This window comes from Hemitrygon akajei, chromosome 25 (genome assembly GCF_048418815.1).
Source record: "Hemitrygon akajei chromosome 25, sHemAka1.3, whole genome shotgun sequence".
NCBI classification, from domain to species: Eukaryota; Metazoa; Chordata; class Chondrichthyes; order Myliobatiformes; family Dasyatidae; genus Hemitrygon; species Hemitrygon akajei.
Genome location: NC_133148.1, coordinates 60,443,666 through 60,469,750, shown reverse-complemented (window position 1 = coordinate 60,469,750; position 26,085 = coordinate 60,443,666). Strand labels below are relative to the sequence as shown.

General features: G+C 47.8%; 1 protein-coding gene across 6 annotated transcripts in view; it reads right to left on the bottom strand.

The window, feature by feature from the left end:
- The window catches only part of LOC140716644 (TNF receptor-associated factor 3-like), a 227,509-nt gene that overhangs the window by 182,566 nt on the left and 18,858 nt on the right, over nucleotides 1–26,085 (bottom strand). For 4 of the 6 annotated variants that reach the window (XM_073029470.1, XM_073029469.1, XM_073029472.1 and 1 more), the window contains exon 2: nucleotides 3,754–4,022. The exons of 1 other annotated variant lie outside the window; for it this stretch is intronic. In XM_073029470.1, coding sequence (XP_072885571.1) covers nucleotides 3,754–4,004 — 251 coding nt within the window. In that variant the 5' untranslated portion in view covers nucleotides 4,005–4,022. Of the gene's footprint in view, nucleotides 1–3,753; nucleotides 4,023–26,085 lie in introns of those variants that run through there. One more of the 6 variants, XM_073029475.1, reaches the window with a different exon arrangement.

Sequence of the window (26,085 nt, the reverse complement as noted above, 5' to 3'; positions counted from 1 at the left end):
CGAGAAGGAAAATGAATAAATAAATAAATCGGCCATGATCGAATAGCCAAGCAGAATCAATAGGCCAAATGGCCTAATTCTGCTCCTAGGTTTTTTCCTGGTGTAATGACCTAGTACTTATTCCAGTGAGTGCAACTGGACGGTAGAGGTGGGATCTGGGCAGACCTGACGGGTGAACGCGGTGCGCCCTGGACACCAGAAGGAGAAGCCGTGACCTTTCAGGGTGGTGGATTTTGCTGGTCTGGAACACTGCATTCTGTTTCTCTTTCACTACCTCAATGTGTTTATGTGTGACATGACCTAGCTGGCACACACAAAAAAAAGCCTTCTGTTTGCCACCAAAGAGCAAAGTGATTCCGTTTGGAAGGTCGAGCTCGAAGCTAGAGTCCAGGATTAATGGCATGATTTTTGGCAGTATGGAGGAACGTCCGTAGATCCTTCAAAGTCGCAGTACAAGTTGATAGGGTGGGTGAGGAGGTGTGTGGTGTGTTGGCCTTCATTCGTTGGGAGACTGAGTTCAAAAGCCATGAGGTAATATTGCAGCTCTATAAAACTTGGGTTAGCCCACAGCTGGAGGATTGTCTTCAGTTTTGGTGGCCTTGTTATAGGAAGGTGCAGAGGGAATCTAGCAGAATGTTGTCTGGATTAGAGAGCATGTCCTATGAGGATAGCTTGAGTGGGCTTTTCTCTTTGTAGCAAAGGAGTATGAAAGGTAACTTGATAGAGGTGTGTACGATGATACGGGCACACATTGAGTGGAACCAAACACCTTTTTCCCAGGGCAAAGATTATTAATTTTAAAGTGACTGGAGGGAGATATTGGGGAGACGTCAAGTAAGTTTTTTTTTAACAGAGAACTGTGAGTGTGTGGATCATGCTATCAGGGTAGTGGTAAAGGCAGATACATTAAGCACATGTTGGAGATTCTTATATAGGCACAAGCATGAAAGAAAAATGGAGGGCTATGTGCGAGGGAAGTGTGAGGTTGATCATAGAGTGGGTTACAAGGTCAGCACAACATCGTGGGCTGTTCTATGTTCTAAAATCTTTCCACCATAGTTCAATACATGAGACAATATCAAACCAATACCAATAACGATGCCACTGCCCGAGCTGATGGTTGAAGTGGATGGATTACCTGCTTCCATTTGCTGTGTTCATTGAAGGCTCAAGGGGCCAGTCGATTGTGATTACCTGCTTGAAATACCGGGATGTGGATTTTTCTGAAGAGGACTTTAAGTCCATTGTGCATGGTTACTCCCCACTGGAATTCTCCCTCGAGAAAGCCAGGAAATTTGGGTGAAAATGGGGGACTTACTGAACGTACAGGAGTGGGGAAGTTTTGGTGCATTTCTATTGCTAAGGCACGCATGCCTGAAAGTTCATCCCCGGTGGAGTAAAACTCTGATAATCTGACACTGATAAAACATTAACTCTTGATCACTCAATCTACCCTGTGGAGGCCCCTGCATTTTGTTTTCTGCCTGCAGTGCTCCTCTCCGCAACTGTAACACTATACTCAGCACCCTGTTTTTCCCTCGGACCACCTCTACGTACTTAGTCAGAGAGTCATAGATCACTGCAGTGCAGAATCCGGCCCTTCAGCCCATCTAGTCCATGCCAAACTATTAAACCGCTAGTCCTATGACCTGCACATGGACTATATCCCTCCACGCTCCTCCCATCCAGGTACCTATCCAAAATTCTCTTCAATGTTTAAATCAAACCCACATCAAACCTCGGCTGGCAGCTTGTTCCACACTCACGCCACCCTCTGAGGGAACAAATTCCCACTTAGATTCCCCTTTCACCCCTAACCCATGACCTTTAGTTCTAGTCTCACCCAACCTCAGTAGAAAATGCCTGTTTAAGTTTACCATATCTATAGTCCTTTTAATTTTATAGTCTCAATCTATGTTCTGTACTTATATTTCCAAGTGATTTGCATGAATGGCACATAAATCTAAGTTTTTCACCATATCACAGTATATCTGCGAATGATAAACCAATTCCAAATTACTCTATCCCAGCGCTGAATCAGCAGACCTGAAATGTTAACCTTGTTCCTGTCTCTATGGATCTTATGTTTGTATAGATGTGGCTGGTCCAATGGAGTTTTTGGCCAATGGTGACCTGTCGGAGACTGACAGAGTCATAGAGTCATAAAAGCAAAACATCTTGGAAACAGGCTCTACGGCCCATCTTGTCCACGCTGATCAAGGTGCCCATTTTCATATATTCCTCTACCTTCCCTAAACAAAATATTGCTTTGTACTTGCTCTGGCCCCTCACAGTTTTAAACACCTCTATAAAGACACCGCTCAATCCATTATGTTCAAGTCCAGTTTATTGCCATTAACTGTACACGTATCCACACAACACAATACAAACATATAAACTCACACAAAACATATAAAGTATACCACCAAACCAGACAATGTTCCTTCGCACAACACAGTACATATAACTTACATGCAATATATAAAGTATACCGCCAAACCAGACAACATTCTTCCGCACGACACAGTATATATAACTCACATACAATATATAAAGTATACCGCCAAACCAGACAACATTCTTCCGCACGACACAGTATATATAACTCACATACAATATATAAAGCGATATTACCACAAACAAATGAACAATTCTTAAAGTACATTTACAACACAAGCTAGAAAATAAATAGTATAATGTTACTGGCTCTTCATGCGTGCAAATGAAAATAGAACATAAAACGTGGAACACTACGGCATAGTACAGGCCCTTTTTCCCATGACGTTGTGCCAACCCTTTAACTTACTCTAAGATGAATCTAACCTTTCCCTCCTGCATAGCTCTCCATTTTTCCATGTGCCTATCTAAAAGTTTTTTAAATGTCCCTATTGTATCTGCCACCAGCACCCCTGGCAAAGTATTCAACGCACCCACCACCCTCTGTGTAAAAAGTCTACCTTATACTTTCCTCCAATTACAACCACGGATATAAGCAATTTCTGCCCTGGCAAAATATCTCTGGCTAGCCAGCCAATCTGTCTCTTATCAATTTGTACACCTCTGTACAAATTGCCTCTCATCCTCCTTCACTCCAGAGAGAAAGGTCCTTGCTTTCTCAACCTTTCCTCATAAGACATGTTCTTTAATGCAGGCAGCTCACCATAAATCTCCTCTGCACCCTCAATAAAGATTCTACATCCTTCCTGCAGTATAATGAGGTGACCAGAACTGAACACAAACTCTAGTCTGTATCTCAGGGCTTCTCTTCAAAGTGGGTAATGCATTGATTATAGGAGCAGAATTAGGCCAACTGGCCCATGAGTCTGCTCTCCCATTGGGTTAGGCCTTTTCTTGTTGGGGATGACCATTGCTAGAAAGGTGAGACACAAAGTCTCAGTTTAATACCTTCTGAAATAGCTCGTCCCACTGACAGAGCAACTCTGCTTCCTATAGTTGGAGAGTCTAGGACCAGAGAACAGCCTCAGGACAGATGGACAGCTCTTTAGAACAGAGAAGTGGAGGAATTTCTTTAGCAAGAAGATGGTGAATCTGTGGAATTTGTTGCTACAGATGGCTGTGGCGGCCAAGTCATTGGGGATATTTAAAGGGGAGGTTAATCGGTTCTTAATTACAGAGAGAAGGCAGGAGAATGCGGTTGAGAGGGATAATAAGTCAGCCATGATGGCATTGCAGAACAGTCTCGATGGGCTGAATGGTCTCCCTAGGTACCATGCCAGTGAACACTGTGCTTACCTGAGCAGAGCGTCAATGCAGCTCTCGCAGAACCGGTGCCCACATGCCGTCTGTTTGGCATTACGCAGTACCCGGTGGCACTGCTCACACCTGTACTTGTCGTCAACCGGCTCCACAAACTCCTCGGTGTAGCCCCCTTCCGGGTCTTCGGCCTCCAGCCCGAGGGACCGGAACACACTGGAGGGAGGAGTCTCCTTTGGAGACTGGTACAAACACGGTTTTAATCTGTCTGACAGGCAGCCTGTCGCCATCGGTACTCTGTACTCGGGCTGAAAGTAGAGAGAGAGAGAAGCAAGTGTTATCCTTTCAGTGTCTTACGCCGGGCAGCAGCCATGTGCCAACATCAAGTGGTCTTGAACCTGTTCACCAGCCACATCATCTCTCTGTGTCCTGGTGCAAGCCAGCCACACATCTGTGAAATTTTAATACTTTTTAAAAATCCCCTCCAATAAGTTATACCTGATGCAGCTAATGGAACTAAAATAGACCTTGTTTTTGCTCGAAGTGTGTCCTTTTTAATGTTTTTCTTATGAATGCCGTTTATCTGATGCAACGTGCTTCTGATGCCTCTGCAAGTAAGTTTTTCATTGTACCTGTCGTGCATACATGCACTTGTGCAAACGACAATAAACTCAACGTTGACTTTGACCCTGCCCCCATTTTCCCATTTGCTTCCAAGCCCAACAACCTTCTGGGGATCCTGGGCCCCTCTAGTTCTGATCTCGGATCTCAGGTCTGAATTCTGTCCCTGATCAAGAAGGTGACAATAACTCAAATAACCGCATGTTACAACAGCAGTGTACAGAAGAGAGCCCTACGTGCACAACATGTCAGCCGCTGAAGTGGACGAACTACAGTAGCAGAGGACCGTGAACTTTCCCTCAGAGGCCACTCTATTCAGTACAGGAGATGCCTAATAAAGTGGGCACTGAGTGTATCGTGTTGAACTACATACTAGTGGGACAGAGTAACGGGAGACGCCAGATGCTGGTGGCCTTGGCCTGACACACCAGCTCTCCGTTTCCCCCCTCATTCTTCCTGACCTGGTGAGTTGTTTTGTGTTCCATTCTGATAGAAGGCTGATTCCTTGCATTTTTGTGCCACGCAAGGAACGTTTGTAAGAAGGTCCTTAATTATTCCTTTGTTTTATGACCTGGGTGTTGCTGACAAGTCGAGCACTAATTGCATAACCCCACAGCCTCCTTGAGAACGTTTGTGTTCTGTATTTAGTGTTTCAGTAATATGTGAGCAGTCCTGTAAATATCTTGTTTGGTTCAGCTTTCATGTTCCTTTAGATAGATCACCACAGGAACTGCACACGTCATGGTGCTACCTTGTGATCCGTGCGGGCTTCCCTTAAAATAAACACAAACTAAGACTTGCATTTCAATCCTTTGTTTTCCTTTGAATTACTTCAATGTTTTGCGGTTGCAAAGCATAACAGTTTGGTGATCTGCCTTCTTGAATGTGCCATGAAGGTACTCCCTCACTTCTTTCTGGACGGGAGTCGCAGGATTTAGATCCAGTCACGTTGCAGGAATGCTGATACATTTCTAAGCCAGAATTGTTCAAGACAGAGGGGACTGTCAGCTGGAGGTGTCCTCATGCACCTAAATCCCTTTGACGTCCTTGGCAGTAGAGGTCACTGGTTTGGGAGGTTGGAGGCAATGGCTCTCCATGCCCACCTAATGACCTACAAAGAGGCACAGATAGCATAATACTATTACAGTGCCAGTGACCTGGGCTCAGTTCAGTGCCAGTGACCTGGGCTCAGTGCAGGGTGCTGTCCAGTGCCAGTGACCTGGGCTCAGTTCCGGGTGCTGTCCAGTGCCAGTGACCTGGGCTCAGTTCCGGGTGCTGTCTGTAAGGAGTTCAGTTCAGTGCCAGTGACCTGGGCTCAGTGCAGGGTGCTGTCCAGTGCCAGTGACCTGGGCTCAGTGCAGGGTGCTGTCTGTAAGGAGTTCAGTTCAGTGCCAGTGACCTGGGCTCAGTGCAGGGTGCTGTCTGTAAGGAGTTCAGTTCAGTGCCAGTGACCTGGGCTCAGTGCAGGGTGCTGTCCAGTGCCAGTGACCTGGACCCAGTGCAGGGTGCTGTCTGTAAGGAGTTCAGTTCAGTGCCAGTGACCTGGGCTCAGTGCAGGGTGCTGTACAGTGCCAGTGACCTGGGCTCAGTTCCGGGTGCTGTCTGTAAGGAGTTCAGTTCAGTGCCAGTGACCTGGGCTCAGTTCCGGGTGCTGTCCAGTGCCAGTGACCTGGGCTCAGTTCCGGGTGCTGTCCAGTGCCAGTGACCTGGGCCCAGTGCAGGGTGCTGTCTGTAAGGAGTTCAGTTCAGTGCCAGTGACCTGGGCTCAGTTCCGGGTGCTGTCCAGTGCCAGTGACCTGGGCTCAGTTCCGGGTGCTGTCTGTAAGGAGTTCAGTTCAGTGCCAGTGACCTGGGCTCAGTTCTGGGTGCTGTCCAGTGCTAGTGACCTGGGCTCAGTTCCGGGTGCTGTCTGTAAGGAGTTCAGTTCAGTGCCAGTGACCTGGGCTCAGTGCAGGGTGCTGTCCAGTGCCAGTGACTTGGGCTCAGTGCAGGGTGCTGTCCAGTGCCAGTGACCTGGGCTCAGTGCAGGGTGCTGTCTGTAAGGAGTTCAGTTCAGTGGCCAGTGACCTGGGCTCAGTTCCGGGTGCTGTCTGTAAGGAGTTCAGTTCAGTGGCCAGTGACCTGGGCTCAGTTCCGGGTGCTGTCCAGTGCCAGTGACCTGGGCTCAGTTCCGGGTGCTGTCTGTAAGGAGTTCAGTTCAGTGCCAGTAACCTGGGCTCAGTGCAGGGTGCTGTCTGTAAGGAGTTCAGTCCAGTGCCAGTGACCTGGGCTCAGTGCAGGGTGCTGTCTGTAAGGAGTTCAGTTCAGTGCCAGTGACCTGGGCTCAGTTCCGGGTGCTGTCTGTAAGGAGTTCAGTTCAGTGCCAGTGTCCTGGGCTCAGTGCAGGGTGCTGTCTGTAAGGAGTTCAGTTCAGTGCCAGTGACCTGGGCTCAGTGCAGGGTGCTGTCTGTAAGGAGTTCAGTTCAGTGCCAGTGACCTGGGCTCAGTGCAGGGTGCTGTCCAGTGCCAGTGACCTGGGCTCAGTGCAGGGTGCTGTTCAGTGCCAGTGACCTGGGCTCAGTGCAGGGTGCTGTCCAGTGCCAGTGACTTGGGCTCAGTGCAGGGTGCTGTCCAGTGCCAGTGACCTGGGCTCAGTGCAGGGTGCTGTCTGTAAGGAGTTCAGTTCAGTGGCCAGTGACCTGGGCTCAGTTCCGGGTGCTGTCTGTAAGGAGTTCAGTTCAGTGGCCAGTGACCTGGGCTCAGTTCCGGGTGCTGTCTGTAAGGAGTTCAGTTCAGTGGCCAGTGACCTGGGCTAAGTTCCGGGTGCTGTCCAGTGCCAGTGACCTGGGCTCAGTTCCGGGTGCTGTCTGTAAGGAGTTCAGTTCAGTGCCAGTGACCTGGGCTCAGTGCAGGGTGCTGTCTGTAAGGAGTTCAGTCCAGTGCCAGTGACCTGGGCTCAGTTCCGGGTGCTGTCTGTAAGGAGTTCAGTTCAGTGCCAGTGACCTGGGCTCAGTGCAGGGTGCTGTCTGTAAGGAGTTCAGTTCAGTGCCAGTGACCTTGGCTCAGTTCAGTGCCAGTGACCTGGGCTCAGTGCAGGGTGCTGTCTGTAAGGAGTTCAGTTCAGTGCCAGTGACCTGGGCTCAGTGCAGGGTGCTGTCTGTAAGGAGTTCAGTTCAGTGCCAGTGACCTGGGCTCAGTGCAGGGTGCTGTCTGTAAGGAGTTCAGTTCAGTGCCAGTGACCTGGGCTCAGTGCAGGGTGCTGTCCAGTGCCAGTGACCTGGGCTCAGTGCAGGGTGCTGTCCAGTGCCAGTGACCTGGGCTCAGTGCAGGGTGCTGTCCAGTGCCAGTGACTTGGGCTCAGTGCAGGGTGCTGTCCAGTGCCAGTGACCTGGGCTTAGTGCAGGGTGCTGTCTGTAAGGAGTTCAGTTCAGTGCCAGTGACCTGGGCTCAGTGCAGGGTGCTGTCCAGTGCCAGTGACTTGGGCTCAGTGCAGGGTGCTGTCCAGTGCCAGTGACCTGGGCTCAGTGCAGGGTGCTGTCTGTAAGGAGTTCAGTTCAGTGGCCAGTGACCTGGGCTCAGTTCCGGGTGCTGTCTGTAAGGAGTTCAGTTCAGTGGCCAGTGACCTGGGCTCAGTTCCGGGTGCTGTCCAGTGCCAGTGACCTGGGCTCAGTTCCGGGTGCTGTCTGTAAGGAGTTCAGTTCAGTGCCAGTGACCTGGGCTCAGTGCAGGGTGCTGTCTGTAAGGAGTTCAGTTCAGTGGCCAGTGACCTGGGCTCAGTTCCAGGTGCTGTCCAGTGCCAGTGACCTGGGCTCAGTTCCGGGTGCTGTCTGTAAGGAGTTCAGTTCAGTGCCAGTGACCTGGGCTCAGTGCAGGGTGCTGTCTGTAAGGAGTTCAGTCCAGTGCCAGTGACCTGGGCTCAGTTCCGGGTGCTGTCTGTAAGGAGTTCAGTTCAGTGCCAGTGACCTGGGCTCAGTTCCGGGTGCTGTCTGTAAGGAGTTCAGTTCAGTGCCAGTGACCTGGGCTCAGTTCTGGGTGCTGTCCAGTGCTAGTGACCTGGGCTCAGTGCAGGGTGCTGTCTGTAAGGAGTTCAGTTCAGTGCCAGTGACCTGGGCTCAGTGCAGGGTGCTGTCTGTAAGGAGTTCAGTTCAGTGCCAGTGACCTGGGCTCAGTGCAGGGTGCTGTCCAGTGCCAGTGACCTGGGCTCAGTGCAGGGTGCTGTCCAGTGCCAGTGACCTGGGCTCAGTGCAGGGTGCTGTCCAGTGCCAGTGACCTGGGCTCAGTGCAGGGTGCTGTCCAGTGCCAGTGACCTGGGCTCAGTTCCGGGTGCTGTCCAGTGCCAGTGACCTGGGCTCAGTGCAGGGTGCTGTCTGAAAGGAGTTCAGTTCAGTGCCAGTGACCTGGGCTCAGTGCAGGGTGCTGTCTGTAAGGAGTTCAGTTCAGTGCCAGTGACCTGGGCTCAGTGCAGGGTGCTGTCCAGTGCCAGTGACCTGGGCTCAGTGCAGGGTGCTGTCCAGTGCCAGTGACCTGGGCTCAGTGCAGGGTGCTGTCTGTAAGGAGTTCAGTTCAGTGCCAGTGACCTGGGCTCAGTGCAGGGTGCTGTCCAGTGCCAGTGACCTGGGCTCAGTGCAGGGTGCTGTCCAGTGCCAGTGACCTGGGCTCAGTGCAGGGTGCTGTCCAGTGCCAGTGACCTGGGCTCAGTGCAGGGTGCTGTCCAGTGCCAGTGACCTGGGCTCAGTGCAGGGTGCTGTCTGTAAGGAGTTCAGTTCAGTGCCAGTGACCTGGGCTCAGTGCAGGGTGCTGTCCAGTGCCAGTGACCTGGGCTCAGTGCAGGGTGCTGTCCAGTGCCAGTGACCTGGGCTCAGTGCAGGGTGCTGTCCAGTGCCAGTGACCTGGGCTCAGTGCAGGGTGCTGTCCAGTGCCAGTGACCTGGGCTCAGTTCCGGGTGCTGTCCAGTGCCAGTGACCTGGGCTCAGTGCAGGGTGCTGTCTGTAAGGAGTTCAGTTCAGTGCCAGTGACCTGGGCTCAGTGCAGGGTGCTGTCTGTAAGGAGTTCAGTTCAGTGCCAGTGACCTGGGCTCAGTGCAGGGTGCTGTCCAGTGCCAGTGACCTGGGCTCAGTGCAGGGTGCTGTCCAGTGCCAGTGACCTGGGCTCAGTGCAGGGTGCTGTCCAGTGCCAGTGACCTGGGCTCAGTGCAGGGTGCTGTCCAGTGCCAGTGACCTGGGCTCAGTGCAGGGTGCTGTCCAGTGCCAGTGACCTGGGTTCAGTGCAGAGTGCTGTCCAGTGCCAGTGACCTGGGCTCAGTGCAGGGTGCTGTCTGTAAGGAGTTCAGTTCAGTGCCAGTGACCTGGGCTCAGTGCAGGGTGCTGTCCAGTGCCAGTGACCTGGGCTCAGTTCCGGGTGCTGTCCAGTGCCAGTGACCTGGGTTCAGTGCAGGGTGCTGTCCAGTGCCAGTGACCTGGGCTCAGTGCAGGGTGCTGTCTGTAAGGAGTTCAGTTCAGTGCCAGTGACCTGGGCTCAGTGCAGGGTGCTGTCTGTAAGGAGTTCAGTTCAGTGCCAGTGACCTGGGCTCAGTGCAGGGTGCTGTCCAGTGCCAGTGACCTGGGCTCAGTTCCGGGTGCTGTCCAGTGCCAGTGACCTGGGCTCAGTGCAGGGTGCTGTCCGGTGCCAGTGACCTGGGCTCAGTGCAGGGTGCTGTCCAGTGCCAGTGACCTGGGCTCAGTGCAGGGTGCTGTCTAGTGCCAGTGACCTGGGCTCAGTGCAGGGTGCTGTCTGTAAGGAGTTTTTGTGTCCTCCTCATGACCCTATGGATTTCTTCCAGATGCTCCAATGTCCTCCCACATTTCAAAGATGTATGGCTCAGTAGATTAATTGGTCACATGGATGTAATTGGACATAAGAGCAGAATTAGGCCATTTGGCCCATTGAATCTATTCTGCCAGACCATCATGGCTGATTTATTATCTTTGTCAACCCATTCTCCTGCCTTCTCAACATCCGCTTTAAATATACCCAATGACTTGGCCTCCACAGCCGCTCGTGGCAATGAATTCCACAGAAACACCAAACTCTGGTTAAACAAATTCCTCCTCATCTCTGTTCTAAAGGGACATCCTACTATTCTGAGGTCCTAGAATCACCCTGTATAAGAAAACCCTCTCCACGTCCATTCTATTTAGGCCTTTCAATATTTGATGGGATTCTCCTCGTTTTTCTAAGCTCCGGGGAATACTAGCCCAGAGCCATCAAATGCTCCTCATACCCTTTCATTCCCTAGAATATTCTCATAAACCTCCTGTGGACCCTCTGCAATGCCAGCACATCTTTTCTTAGATAAAGAGCTCAAAACTGCTCATAATACTCCAAGTGCAGTCTGACCAGGGCCTTATAAAACCTCAGCATTACATCCTTGCGTTTATATTCTAACCCTCTTGAAATGAATGCTAATACTGAATTTTCCTTCCTCACCACCGACTCAACCTACAAGTTAACCTTTAGAGAAATCTCTATGGGATCTCCCAAGTCCCTTTCAAAGTTCAATATAACTTTATTATCATGGTATGTATATGTTACCAAATACTACTCCGAGATTCATTTTCTTGCAGGCATTCACAGTGGAACAAAGAGATAGAATCAATGAAAAACTACACGCAAAGTCTGACAAAAAAACAATGCGCAAAAGAGGCCAAACTTCAAATACACACAAAGCAGATAATAATAATGTAAATACCCAAAAAATACTGAGATGATGAGCTGTACGAAGTGAGCTGATAGGTTGTGGTCAATGCAGATTCAAGAGCCTGGTGGCTGTGCCGTACCATCTGAACCTGGAGGCGTGCAGCTACCTCCCGCGCAATGGCAGTAGCAAGAAGAGAGCGTGTCCTGGACGGTGGGGGAGGTGGGTCCTTGACGATGAATGCTGCTTTCTGGTGACACCACCCCCTGTGTATGTGCTTAATACTGGGGGGCTTTTCCGGTGAAGAACTGAGCTGTATCCATTACTTTTTGCAGGCCTGGCTGTTCTTTGGCTTTGGTATTTCGACGTAACAAGTCCACTGATTTTGCACTCTGATTTCGAGCGTGGCAGGCTTATTGGGCTGTACGGACCCGTTATATAATATTAAAGGCACAGGTGTGTGTAATCGCACCTGGCTTCATTGTTATTGAGGAGCCTGTAAGTCATTGTTCTGCAAAAGAGCAATATGTGACCTTTCACTTATACTGTTCCTTATTCAGAGTCATTGAAAAGTACAGCACAAAGCAGGCCCTTTGGCCCATCTGGTCTGTGCCGAGCCATTTAAACTGCCTGCTCCCAACAACCTGCATCGGGAACATAGCTCTCCATATCCCCCTCATCCATGTTCCTGTCCAAACTTCCCCTAGGCATTGAAATCGAGCTCACATGGACCACCTGCCTGTTCCACACTCTCAGCACCCTCTGAGTGAAGAAATTTCTCTCATGTTCCCCTCTCTCTAAGCTTTCACCCTTAACCCACGACCTCTGACCCAGCCTCAGAGAAAAAGCCTGCTTGCATTTACCCTATCTATACTCCTTTGGGTAGATGGAGCTCGCCAGCCTGGGAAGGCAGCCCATCTGAGAGAGGGAAAACTCTGCTTTCAAACCTCCGCTGCCTTACGGCCATACCCACTCATGGGAAAGGCTTCGGGAGTAAACCCTGAGGACAAATCCGGAGCTGGAGTCCCTAAGGCAGTCCGACGTTGCCTTCAATCTCGTTCCGGCAACTCTTGCGACGACACTGGTGCCGAGCTGTATCGGCCCTTGCCCTTCCCTTGGACAACATCGGTGTCGTGGAGAGGGGAGATTCACTGCATGGGCGACTGCCGGTCTTGCCCAGGCCTGCGCCCTGGAGAGGACAGTTCAGTAGACTTTACAGGCACAGATCCATGGCCTCACGAGACTAACAGATGTCATCCATCCCTCATAATTTTGTATACCTCAATCAAATCTCCTCTCAATCTTCTACATTCCAAGGAATGAAGTCCTAACCTTTTCAGTCTTTTCTTATAACTCAGGTCCCCCAGACCTGGCAACATCCTTGTAAATTTTCTCTGTACTCTTTCAACCTTGCTTATATCTTTCCTATAGGTGGATGACCAAAACTGCACACAATACTCCAAATTAGGCCTTACCAATGTCTGATACAACTTCAACATAACATCCCACCTCTTCTACTTAATACTTTGATTTACGACGGCCAATGTGCCAAAAGATTGCTTTAGACAATAGACAGTAGGGGTAGGAATAAGCCATTTGGCCCTTCTAGCCAGCACCACCATTCACTGTGATCATGGCTGATCATACACAATCAGTACCCCGTTCCTGCCCTCTCCCCATATCCCTTGACCCCGCTATCTATAAGAGCTCTATCTAACTCTCTCTTGAATGCATCCAGAGACTTGGCCTCCACTGCCTTCTGGGGCAGAGCATTCCACATATCCACCACTCTCTGGGTGAAAAAGTTTTTCCGCATCTCTGTTCTAAATGGCCTACCCCTTATTCTTAGACTGTGGCCTCTAGTTCTGGACTCACCCATCAGCGGGAACATGCTTCCTGCCTCCAGCGTGTCCAATCCCTTAATAATCTTATATGTTTCAATCAGATCCCCTCTCATCCTTCTAAATTCCAGTGTATACAAGCCCAGTCACTCCAATCTTTCAACATATGACAGTCCCGCCATTCCGGGAATTAACCTTGTGAACCTACGCTGCACTCCCTCAATAGCAAGAATGTCCTTCCTCAAATTTGGAGATGAAAACTGCACACAATACTCCAGGTGGGGTCTCACCAGGGCCCTGTACAGCTGCAGAAGGACCTCTTTACTCCTATACTCAATTCCTTTTGTTATAAAAGCCAGCATGCCATTAGCTTTCTTCACTGCCTGCGGTACCTGCATGCTTGCTTTCATTGACTGATGTACGAGAACACCTAGATCTCGTTGTACTTCCCCTTTTCCTAACTTCACTCCATTTACAACCTTATCAACCTGTAACATCACTTTCAATGAATTATGGGCCTGTTTTCCCAGATCCCTATGTTCTACCGAACTCTTCAGTGCCCTACAGTTCAATGTGTAAGACCGACCCTGGCTGGTCCTACCGAAGCACTATACCTCACGTTTGTCTGCACTAAATTCCGTCTGCCATTTTTCAACCCATTTTTCCAGCTGTTCCAGATCCCACAGCGAGCCATGATAGTTTTCCTCACTGTCCACCAACACCCCCTTTCCTGGTGTCATCCGCAAATTTGCTGATCAGTTAACAAACAACTTCAGACGCTGCACCAAACCCTGTAACACTCCACTAGTCACAGGCCTTCAGTCAGCCAACCATCTACTACTCTCTGACTTCTCCCAATGTCTAATGTGATTCACTACCTCATCCTGAGCGACTGAACCTTCTTGACCAGACTCCCATGTGGGACATTATCAAAACACCCACTGTTTTACCCTCAACTTTCCTGGTAACTTTCTTGAAAAGCTCTATGACTGATTAGATATGAACTGCCACACACAAAGCCATGCTGACTATCCTTAATCAGTCCCTGTCTATCCAAATACTCATACATCCGCTCCCTTAGAATACCTTCCAATAACTTACCCACAACTCACCAACCTATACTTCCTGGTTTACTCTTAGAGTCTTCCTTAAACAGTGGAACAGCGTTAGCTGTTAGTCCTCTGGCACTTCACCTGTTGTTAAGAATGATTTAACTATCTCTGCTGGGGTCCCAGCAATTTCTGCATTTGCCTCCTGCAGGGTTCAAGCGAACAGCTTGTCAGGCCCAGGGGATTTATCCTCCCCAATTTGCCCCAAGGCAGCAAACACTTCCTGCTCTGTAATCGGTACAGGGTTTGTGAAGTTGATGCCTCATTTTGCCTCATTTCTATAGACTCTGCATCCATCCCCTGAGCAAATATAGATGCAAAACCTGCATTTCAGATCTCCCCAACTCTTAGGCTGCACGCATGAATTACCATTTCTACACATTCTCATTGAAATGAGTCTTGCTTTAGTCTTTCTTCAAAGTATAGCAATCAGAGTATAGAAAAATAATATTTCACAAATACATCTGTAATTCAAACTGTAATTTATTTTGACAAGTCGTGGCATTTCACTTTGAAAGTTGTTTGTTTATCAGCTGTATCAGTCTGACATTTACTCTTTCAAAATACATCAGAAGCTTCTCACAAGCCAAAAAAAGAGTTAAAGGTCTATTGGTCTGCTAAATGTAGTTTCAACTCATAGTAATTATAGACTCATAGATCGAGCATGGATTGTCAGGAAATGTGAAGGGGCTAAACACAAAGGCAGCGGAGACGATTTAGCAGTGTGCGATCACTTTAATAATAAATTGTAAAATAACAAGCCATGAGGAGCCACAAAACAAGAGAGAACGTATATTTAATACGACTGGGCAACAAGGTGACTGAAGGCTCGAAGCAAGGGGATGAGGCTGGCTGGATGGCTGGGTGAACGGGGACTGTGAGTCAGACTGGGTGCAGGTGATGAGTTGGAAGCGAGTGGCGGGTGAGTCCTGTTAGCTGGGTGGCTTCTGAGAGCTCCCTGTTTGCAGGTCTGACATTAATGTTCTTTACAGGCAAGAGGTGCCAAAGCATCAGGGCAAGAATTGTTAGGATGGGAAACAGCTTCTTCCCCCCGGACCATGAGATTACTGGTTTCAACTGACACCAAATCTCTGTAAACCAGAGACTGCTGTGTGTGAAAATCCCAGGAGATCAGCAGTTTGAGATACTCAAACCACCCCATCTGGCACCAACAATCATTCCACGGTCAAAGTCACTTAGATCACATCTCTCCCACATTCTGATGTTTGGTCTGAACAACAACTGAACCTTTGACGATGTTGTTTTTTGTGGTGTCAGTACAGTGCAGGGCATTAAAACATTGCGCTAGGTTACAACTAAAAGGAATGATTAGTGGGAAAGCAGAAGGGTGAGGTAGTGTTCATGATAGGTGAACTTCAGGCTGCTGTGCCTCCTCCCTGATGGACACCTATACATACAAACAAGCTCCCATAGTGCATTACCGTACTTTCAAAAGACTGGTGAACATATGCACCCAACATTTTGATGCCAGTGATCAGCGAGCAGGGTTCAATTCTTACACCCGTCTGGTACGTTCTCTCTGTGACTGCTAGGTACTCTGATTCCCTCCTACAGTCTAAAGATGTATGGTTAGGGTTGGTAAGTTATGGGCATCAGAAGCATGGCGACCCTCATGGCTGCCCAATGTGGACGGTATCGGCTGCTAACACAAAATTACACGTTTCTCTGAACACTTTGATGCGCATGTGACAAATAAAGCTGATCTTTAATCATTCTTAGATGTTGTGTTGTCTCACCCAGGTTCGTGAGGCCCTGGGTTGGTGGGAGATGGGAGTAAGTCAAGGACTATGGATAGGAAAGGTTTAGAGCAGGGGTTCCATGGGCCCTTTGCTTAGTGGTATAGGTCCATGGCATCAAAAAGGGATTTGGTTCATATCTCTCGGGTAGAGGGATATGAACCAGATGGGATTAGTTTAGACTGTCCTCTTGGTCAGCATGATTGAGTTGGGCCGAATGGCCTGCTTCCATGCTGTCTCACTCTAGGGATCTATGACTAACGTAAATGGGTCATGGATTTGTTGCAGTACAAGAGGCTTATTTGGCCCATTGAGTCTCATTCTTGCTCTCTGTAGAATGTCCAAAACCCTAAATGCCTACTGACACCACCCTCGCTGGCAGTAAGTTCTGCATCAGCACCACATGCTGTGTAAAAGTGTTCTTCACATTCCCTCTCCACATCCCTTACCCAAAACCAAAGGTGCCCTCGAGGCACAGCTCATAGCATCACTGCCCTCAATCCTGACTATGTGTGGCTCTCCTCCATAAACTCCGGTTTCCTCCCACATTTGCAAAGACAAACAAGTTGGTAGGTTGAATGCCCACTGTAAATTGCCCCTAGTGTGTAGCTGACTGGTAGAATATGAGGGGGGAGTTGAGGGGATTTTGAGGAGAATAAGGAAAATAGGATTTGCGTACAAGGAGTCAGTTAATGGTTGTCACAGACTCTATGGGTCAAAGGGCCTTCTTCCTTTCTGGTTCCGTCTGAACAGATATAATCTCAATTAAATCTTCCCTCCAACCCTTTGTTCTAAGGCAGGGGTTCTCAACCTCTTTTATGCCAAAGACACCTTGTCACCACCATGGATTTGGCAGCACAGCAGATACGGCAATTGCGCTTGTGAATTCGCATGTGTCAGCTAATTATTATTTCATTGTGATCGTATAGTATTTAACTCCACTCATTCCGCTTTAGTGTTTGTCGAGACTTAGACACAGCACAGAAACGCTTCATTGCCTGTTTGCATTCGGCCTTGCCTGAGAAACTGGACTGTCGATTCAACTGACTCTGAAGACTAGCAGTATTTGTTTTATTCTTCGTTATTCTTTTCAGCCGCAGTGTCAGCTTCGTTTTCCATCTGAGACTTTTAGTTAATGTTTGACCTAGCGTTTATTGTTTTCTTTTCCCTCTAACTCTGTTTGCATTAAAGTCTGTGAACTATCAACCTGCTTCAGTGTCTCTCACTCCACCCTTGGGCCACATCTGAACTGGGTGACAACCCTCCGATTAAATGCGGGGTCTGTGGACCCTACGTTGAGAACCCCTGTTCTAAAGAGAACAGTGGCACTTCCTCCAATCTAAGATTGGGCTTGATGATCCTCCATCACTAATACCATTTTGGTAACTTCCCAGCTCTCCCAACCTTCTCCCCCCAGTCTCCACCCCCACCCCCAGTCTCCACCCCCACCCCCAGTCTTCACATCCACCCAAAGAAGCAGCTGACCAGAAGTGCACACAACGCTCCAGCTGTGGCCCAGCCACATTACAAGGGTTCAGCATGACCTTTATTCTTTTGTTCTGAATGCTTTCATTTATGAAGGGCAGGGCGCCACAGGACTGGGTCTAACAGCCTGACCCTGCCTGTGCAGTGATAGCCGCCTCTTGGTTTCGAAATAAGCAGCTCAGACAGCAAACCTGGCAACCTGGTTAAAGAGATTAAATGAGAAATATTGCAACGTCAACACCAAGCCAGTTTATGCTGATAGAACTTTACAATGGGGGAAATACGTTAAAGGAAGAAATTACTTTGAACACAGTAAATTACTTTGAACAAAGTAAATGGCAGGATACTTGGTAGTGTGGAGGAGCAGAGGGATCTGGGGGTACATGTCCACAGATCCCTGAAAGTTGCCTCACAGGTAGATAGGGTAGTTAAGAAAGCTTATGGGGTGTTAGCTTTCATAAGTCGAGGGACAGAGTTTAAGAGTCGCGATGTAATGATGCAGCTCTATAAAACCCTGGTTAGGCCACACTTGGAGTACTGTGTCCAGTTCTGGTCGCCTCACTATAGGAAGGATGTGGAAGCATTGGAAAGGGTACAGAGGAGATTTACCAGGATGCTGCCTGGTTTAGAGAGTATGGATTATGATCAGAGATGAAGGGAGCTAGGGCTTTACTCTTTGGAGAGAAGGAGGGTGAGAGGAGACATGATAGAGGTGTACAAGATATTAAGAGGAATAGACAGAGTGGACAGCCAGCGGCTCTTCCCCAGGGCACCACTGCTCAGTACAAGAGGACATGTCTTTAAGGTAAGGGGAGGGAAGTTCAAGGGGGATATTAGAGGAAGGTTTTTCACTCAGAGAGTGGTTGGTGTGTGGAATGCACTGCCTGAGTCAGTGGTGGAGGCAGATACACTAGTGAAGTTTAAGAGACTACTAGACAGGTACATGGAGGAATTTAAGGTGGGGGGTTATATGGGAGGCAGGGTTTGAAGGTCGGCACAACATTGTGGGCCGAAGGGCCTGTAATGTGCTGTACTATTCTATGTTCTATGTAACACCACAGCCCAGTACAGGCCCTTTGGCCCATGATGTTGTCCCAATGCTTTAACCTACTCAAGATCAATCTAACCCTTCATCCCATACATAACCCTCCATTTTTCTATCATCCACATGTCTATTTAATAGTTTTTTAAATGTTCCTAATGTACCTGCCTCTACCACCACACCCGACAGGGAGATCCACCCACCCTCCACTGTCTGTGTAAAAAATCTACCTCGGAAATCACCCCTACACCTTCCTCCAATCACCTTAGGATTATGCCCCTTTGCGTGAGCCATTTCTGCCCTGGGAAAGCTTCACTCTATCTGTGCCTCTTCACCTCGTACACCTCTATCAAGCCACAGCTCATCCTCCTCTGCCACAAAGAGAAAAGGCCAGGCATTCTACCTATCTTCACTGGACACGGTCTCGAGTCCAGGCAGCTCCTCCAACCCTCTACCAAACTATCGTTCTCAGTCCTTCCACTTCTGAAGGGCAAGGCAATCAATAAGGGCAAGGGCAAATCAATTCAAAGCGTTGGTCCGATGTTAATTCATGATAAAATTAAGGATTGGGTGCAGTCTGTGAAGAATGCAACAACAGTGTAGATGAAGTTAATAGACCTCATTGCCTGCAACCTACCATTACTGCAGGACGAGAAGTGGGTAGAGAAATATCATTGTGCATGCTAACCACCCAGCAAATTGCCTTTTCCAACAGCTCACTTCTAGAAAGCACTATTAAAACACCATCTTAAAAGTTTTGTCCCCCAAGGAGGTTAATCAGATCAACCATTCTAGTTAGCCACCCCTACCCCTCTATCCATTACCCCTGTCACTGCACTGCCCTGTAGACATGTTAAACCGCTGTTTACATTGTAAAGACATGCTGGCACTTATGTATATTTTACTTCACGCTTGTGCTTTAACTTTATTTTTATATAATTTATTCTTTATAATTATTGAACGTTGCTACTTTTTGCTGCATGTTGCATTCTGACAAACACACCACTGCAAATTCCTAATACCTGTAAATGTATGTGGTAATAAAGTTGATCCTTGATAAGAAAGGAAAAGAAGAAAAGAATGAAGGAAGAGTCCGAAAGAATAAAAATAATAATAATAACAGAACTAGAACTGTTTCACCCTCTCTATCTTTTCCATTTTCCCAAAGTCCAGTCCCAGGATTGTCCCGGTCCTTGTCTGTATGGTTTAACCACAACATGAGCTTCCTACTAAGCTATCCAGAAAATACACTCAGTGATCATTTTATCAGTTACTTTCTGTACCTAAAAAAAGTTGCCACTGAGTGAATGTTCGTGTCTTCTGCCCACCCGCTTCAATGTTCGACATGTTGTGCATTCAGAGATGCTCTTCTCCACACCACAATTTAACACATGGATTTTTTGAGTTACTGTCAGCTTGAAGCAGTCTGGCCATTATCCTCTGACCTCTCGCGTTAAGAAGGCATTTTCACCCACAGAACTACACCACTCACTGTGTGTTTCTTGTCTTTCACACCATTTCCTGTAAACTCAGAGTATTATACATGAAAATCCCAGATCAGCAGTTTCTGCAGAACTCAAACCACCCCGTCTGGCACCAGCATGGTCAAAGTCACCTGACTTCCCCATCCTGAAGTAGCAAATAAAGTGGCCACTTTCTATCTGTACAGTGCATTGATGAACAAATTTTAGTTTACCCAGGATATAAATGCCATGAAATTTATCTTCTTACAGCAGCTGCAGTTTACAAACATGAAACCATGAGCTAACATTGATTTAAATTAACATAAAATGTACATGAAAATATAAACTAAAATACCGGTAAGTAAAATGTCATTCCAGTCTGTATCCTCCTTTATCTAATGACTTAAAATACTCCTCTCCACAGACTTTTAAAATCCAATGATTAACAGCTAACTTAATAGCACTGGGCGGTGAACCTGCTTGTCAGCTGATGTGTCTAAGATGTTTAAAATCCTCTGAATTCAACACCATCTTGCACAATAGCAAGCATTCCTTAGGAGTCAAGCGGCCTGCAGTGTATTCCCACTGAATATTGAAAGGTCTCGGTAGAGTGAATATGGAGAGGATATTTCCGATAGTGGAAGAGTCTCGGACCAGAAGACACAGTCTCCTAATACCCCTTTAGAACCGAGAAGAGGAGGAATTTCCTGAGCCAGAGGGTAGTGAGTCTGTGGAATTCATTGCCGCATCGGCTGAGGAGGCCAGGTCACTGGGTGGAGGTTGTTAGGTTCTTGATTCGCAAGGGTGTCAAAGGTTACAGGGAGAATGCAGGAGGACGGAGCGGAGAGGGGTGACAAATCAGCCTTGACGGAATGGCAGAGCAGTTTTGATAGGCCTACACATTTATAAAATTAGACATGGTTCATTTTTAATATACTTGCACAACACTGGCACCCACGACCACAAGGGCAGTGTTTACTTAACAAAACAGATTTGGTTATTCCATATCCATTTCATTAAATATTCCAAAGCAAGATTGAGTTTAACACTAAAAATCCTTATTGCCAATGCTGATGAAGCTTTGGGACTCTTTACCCCACTGATGAGTCGTGGAGGCTAGATCACTGGCAGCTAGTTAAAGTGGAGGGAGATCAAAGTTTAAAAGACCTGGGGAACTGAGGGCAATGGGCAACTGGCAGAGAAAAGTGGACGAGGCCTGGGACAGATCAGATACACTCAGTGGCCACTTCATTCGGTATCTCATAGTCTTTTGCTATTGTAGCCCATCCACTTCGAGGTTCAATGAACTGTGCATTCAGAGATGATCTTCTGCACACCACAGTTGTGTGATTATTTGAGTTGCTGTTGTCTTCCTGTCATCTTGAACCAATCTGCCTCCTCTCCTCTGACCTCCTTCATTAACTAGGTGTTTTCGCCAAAAGAACTAGCACTAACTACACTTTTTTTGTTCTCTGTAAATACTAGACCAGGGGTACCCAATCTGCAGTCCATGAACCCCTCGGTTAATGGTAGGGGTCCATGGCAACTAAGAGATTGGGAACTCCTGCACTAGAGACTGTTGTGTGTGAAAATTCCAGGAGATCAGCAGTTTCTGAGATACTCAAACCACCCCATCTGGCACCAACAATCATTCTATGGTCAGAGTAACTTAGATCATATTTCTTCCCCATTGTGATGTTTGGTCTGAACAACTGAACCTCTTCACAGTACTTTTATGCATTGAGTTGCTTCCACATGATTGGCTGATGAGGCATTTGCATTAATGAGCAAGTGTTCAGGTGTACCTAATAAAGTGGCCACTGAGTGTGTGGGACAGAGTTCAGGGCTGAGTGGCCTACTCTGTAGCTACTTTCTAATGTTCTTCTTCCGTTCTAATGTGTATCATTCAGAATGGTTAGATTTTTTCCATTCAATCAGTGCACCTTAATAATTACAGGATGGTTAACAATGATGATCTAGGAGCTTATCTCCTGAGCAAGTATCTCTGACACATGGATTCCAAACCAATGGGCTCACTTTCAAGGATTCTACAACTCATGTTCTCTGTATTACTTATTTTTTTATTCGCAGTTTGTTGTCTTTTACACTTTGGTTGTCTGTGCACGTGTGTAGTTTCTCATTGATTCTATTGTATTTCTCTGTTCTGCTGTGAATACTATACGGTGACGTATATGTACTTTGATAATAAATTTACTTTGAACATGAGAGTCACAGATGCTGGAAATCCAGAGTAACACACACAAAATGCTGGAGGAACTCAGCAGGTCAGGCAGCGTTTATGGAGAGGAATAAAGAGTCGACCCTTCGGGTTGAGACACTTTATCAGACCAGTCACAGTCCAGGGTAGGGGAGTCAAAAACCAGGGGGCTCAGGTTTAAGGTGAGAAGGGGAAAATTTAAAGAGCACCTGAGGGGTAATTTTTTCACACAGAGGATGATGGGTGTATGAAATGAGCTGCCAGAGAAAGTGGTAGGAACAGGTACAATTAGAATATTTCAAGGCATTATGAGAGTTACATCGGTAGGAAAGATTTAGAAGGATATAGTCCAAATCAGATGAACAGGACTAGCTCAACCAGGCAACTTGGTTCGGGGTGGATTCAGTAGGCCGAGGAGCCTGATTCCACACTGTATGGCTCCGTGAATGTTGTCGATCGTCCAAGTAAAGAAGTTTACTACATTTGCACACATGGCCTGGTGTCTACGAGTCTGTCAGTCTGGGCAGCGACTGAAGGTTGGAGGCCTGGAGGCAGCCTGCACTCTCAACGTCAGGCACATATGCACTCCTACCTCACATCTGGCATATTGTGGTTCATCTGCACGCCTGGCAGGGATGTGCTCCTAACACCTGAAAAGTGTGGACTCCCTCCTCACATCTGGCAGATGGTGATTCTCCTTCACAGCCGGAGGGTGCCAGCACCCTCGGCACACCTCACACTGTTACTCCCTCCACTCCTGGTGGGAGATGGGAAGGAGGAAGGGGGTGAGGGGATGGGAGGGAGTGTGAGAGGCAGAGGAAAGATGGGATGGAGTGAGTGTCGGTCCCAAACAGGGAAGCATAAAGGATGCCCTGGGGAAGGGAGGGTGTAGACATTGGGAGGGAAGGGGAGGATGAGGGGAAGCAGAGGGAAGGGGCAAGGGAGAAGAAGGGGGTGGGAAATGGAAGGAAAGGCAGAGAGGTAGGGAGGGAATGAGAGGGAACCGCCATAGTTAGTGTCAGACCAGAGACTCGTGCACAAGATTTGGGCCCACTGGTCCCATGGAAATTTTGAAGAAATAAGAGATAAGGATTAGCTTTATTTGTCACATGTACATCAAAACATCCAGTGAAATGCGCTGTTTGCATAAAATCAGATCAGTGAGGATTGTGCTGGGCACAGCCCACAAGCATTGCCACACTTCTGGTGCCAACATAGCACGCCACACCTCGCTGACCCTCACCGTTCGCCTTTGAAATGTGGGAGGAAATTTGAGCACCTGGACTAAACCCACAGGGAGAACCTTTTAACTCCATACAGACAGCAGCGGGAATCGAACCCCGAACTTACAGCCAGTGCTGTTAAGTGTGGCACTAAACTCTGAACTATTGGTAGATTGACTTTCCTCGGACATTGGCAGAGTTATCCCACCTCCTCTCCATAACAGGTAGTGTGACAGTATTACAACACCAGAGACCTGACTCAATCCCTGCTGCTCTCTGTAAGGAGTGTGTGTGCTCTCCTACAACCACATGGGCCTCCTCCATTCCTCCCACATTCCAAAGGTTTTTGGGTGAGTTGGTTAATTGGTTAACTGCGTGGTGCAGTCTCACTGTACCGGAAAGAAGAGTTCGTGTACTTTATCTCCAAATAAAAACTAAATTATATAAATAAACCAGGTAGCTTGGTGGCAGACGGAAGTCATCACATTCCTATCATGGGATCTTGTTGTGTGCGATTTGTCCCTGAACCTCCTACATTAATGGAGAGACAGCACTTCAAATGTTTGACCTCTTGATGGGAGAAAATATTGGGGAGGTAATGATTACAACACCATCTCCTTTACCATGGCGCTGGAGAGGGATAGGAGCAGACAATTTGGGAAAATGTTTACTTAGGGTAAGGAGAAATATGATGCTATTAGGCAGGAACTTGGGAGCAGATGTTCTCAGGGAAATGCAGAGCAGAAATCTGGCAAGTGTTCAGGGAACATTTGTTTGGCGTTCTGCATGGGTATCTTCCACCGAGGCAGGGAAAGGATGGCAGGGTAAAAGAACCATGGCGTACAAAGGCCATAGAAAATCTAGTCAAGAAGAAAAACTTACAAAAGGTTCAAGAAACTAGGTACTGTTAGAGCTCTAGAAAATTACAAGGTTGCCAGGAAGGTGATCAAAAATGAAATTAGGAGAGCTAGAAGAGACCATGAGAAGGCCTTGGCGAACAGGGTTAAGGAAAACCCCAAAGGCATTCTACGAGTATGTGAAGAGCAAGAGGATAAGCCATGTGAGAATAGGACCAATCAGCAGTGACAGTGGAAATGTGCGTGGAGCCGGAAGAGGTAGCGGAGGTACTTAATGAATACTTTGCTTCAGTATTCACTGGGGAAAAGGACCTTGACAATTGTGGGGATGGCTTACAGCAAACTGAAACATTTAAGAAAGAGGATATGCTGGAACTGTTGAAAGGTATTAAGATAATAAGTAGATAAGTCACTGGGACCGGATGAGATATACCCCAGGCTACTGTGGGAGGTGAGGGAGGAGATTGCTGAGCCTTTGGCGATGATCTTTGGATCATCAATGGGGACAGGAGAAGAACCAGAGGACTGGAAGATTGCAAACGTTGTTCCCTTGTTCAAGAAAGAGAGTAGAGATAGCCCAGGAAATTATAGACCAGTGAGTCTGACCTCAGTGGTGGGCAAGTTGTTGGAGAAGATCCTGAGAGACAGGACTTATGAGCATTTGGAGTGACATAACCTGATTGGGGATAGTCAGCATGGCTTTGTCAAGGGCAGGTTTTGCCTTACAAGCCTGATTGAATTCTTTGAGGAGGTAGCAAAACGCATTGATGAAGATAAAGCAGTGGATGTAGTGTATATGGATTTCAGTAAGGCATTTGATAAGGCTCCCCATGCAAGGCTCATTCGGAAAAAAGACGATATGGGATCCAAGGAGATCTTGCTTAATGGATCCAGAATTGGCTTGCCCAGAAAAAGCAAAGGGTGGTTGTGGATGTTTCATACTCTGCATGGAGGTCAGTGACCAGTGATGTGCCTCAGGGATCTGTTCTGGGATCCTTACTCTTCGTGATTTTTATAAATGACCTGGATGAGGAAGTGGAGAGATGGGTTGGTAAGCTTGCTGATAACACAAAAGTTGAGAGTGTTCTGAATAGCCTGGAGGGCTGTCAGAGGTTACAATGGGACATCGATAGGATGCAGAACTGTGCTGAGAAGTGGCAGATGGAGTTCAACCCAGATAAGTGTGAAGTGGTTCATTTCGGTTGGTGGGTGTGTGGAATGCACTGCCGGCAATGGTGGTAGAGGTGGATACAATAGGATCTTTTAAGAGACTCTTAGATAGGCACATAGAGTGTAGAAAAATAGAGGACTATGCGGTAGGGAAACTCTAGCAGTTTCCAGAGTAGGTTGCATGGGCAACACAACATTGTGGGCCAAAGGGCCTGTAATGCGCTGTAGATTTCTATGTTACTACGTTTCGAATAACTGCCACGGAGTCCCAAGACTGGCTGTGAAACAGGGACGGTTGAGCATAGGGCTAGCAATCCCATCCGAAAAAAATCCAGTGCTACAGAAATACCTCATTCCTGGGAGCAGACAGATCTTTGATGGGGTACGCTTTGAAAGACGGAAAGACTAGCCCAGGAGAGAGGACTCTGGTGAGCTGTTATTGGCGGCCTATGCCCCTGTAGGGGTGATGAGCTTAGGAAGGAGAAGTACTTTGAATAAAAGTCCCTGTGGTCTGAAGGAGGGTGATATTCCCACCACGAAGGAGTGTCGAGGATTGAAAGGAATTGAATGGGAGTTGAGCTCAAAATCAGCAAGCCAAAATCTTCAGAGAGAGTCAGGCAACCTCTCTGGAGGGAAACGAACAGTTGACATTTTGGGCCGAGACCCTTCATCAGCACTATGTTTATTCTCTCCACAGATGCTGCCTCCAGTTTCTCCAGCAATTTTGTGTGTGTTGCTCAGGTTTTCCAGCACTTGCAGAAACTCTTGTGTCAATGATCTTGGAGATTGGTGCAGGGGCCTTGTTGCTTTCTTCTGTCCCTGTTCTTTACAGAAATACAGGCTGGTTCCTTTCCTCTGCTGGGGGCAGGAATCCACAGCCAGAGGCACAGTGACACCTACAATAGGTCTCATAGACCCAACAGACAAGTAGAC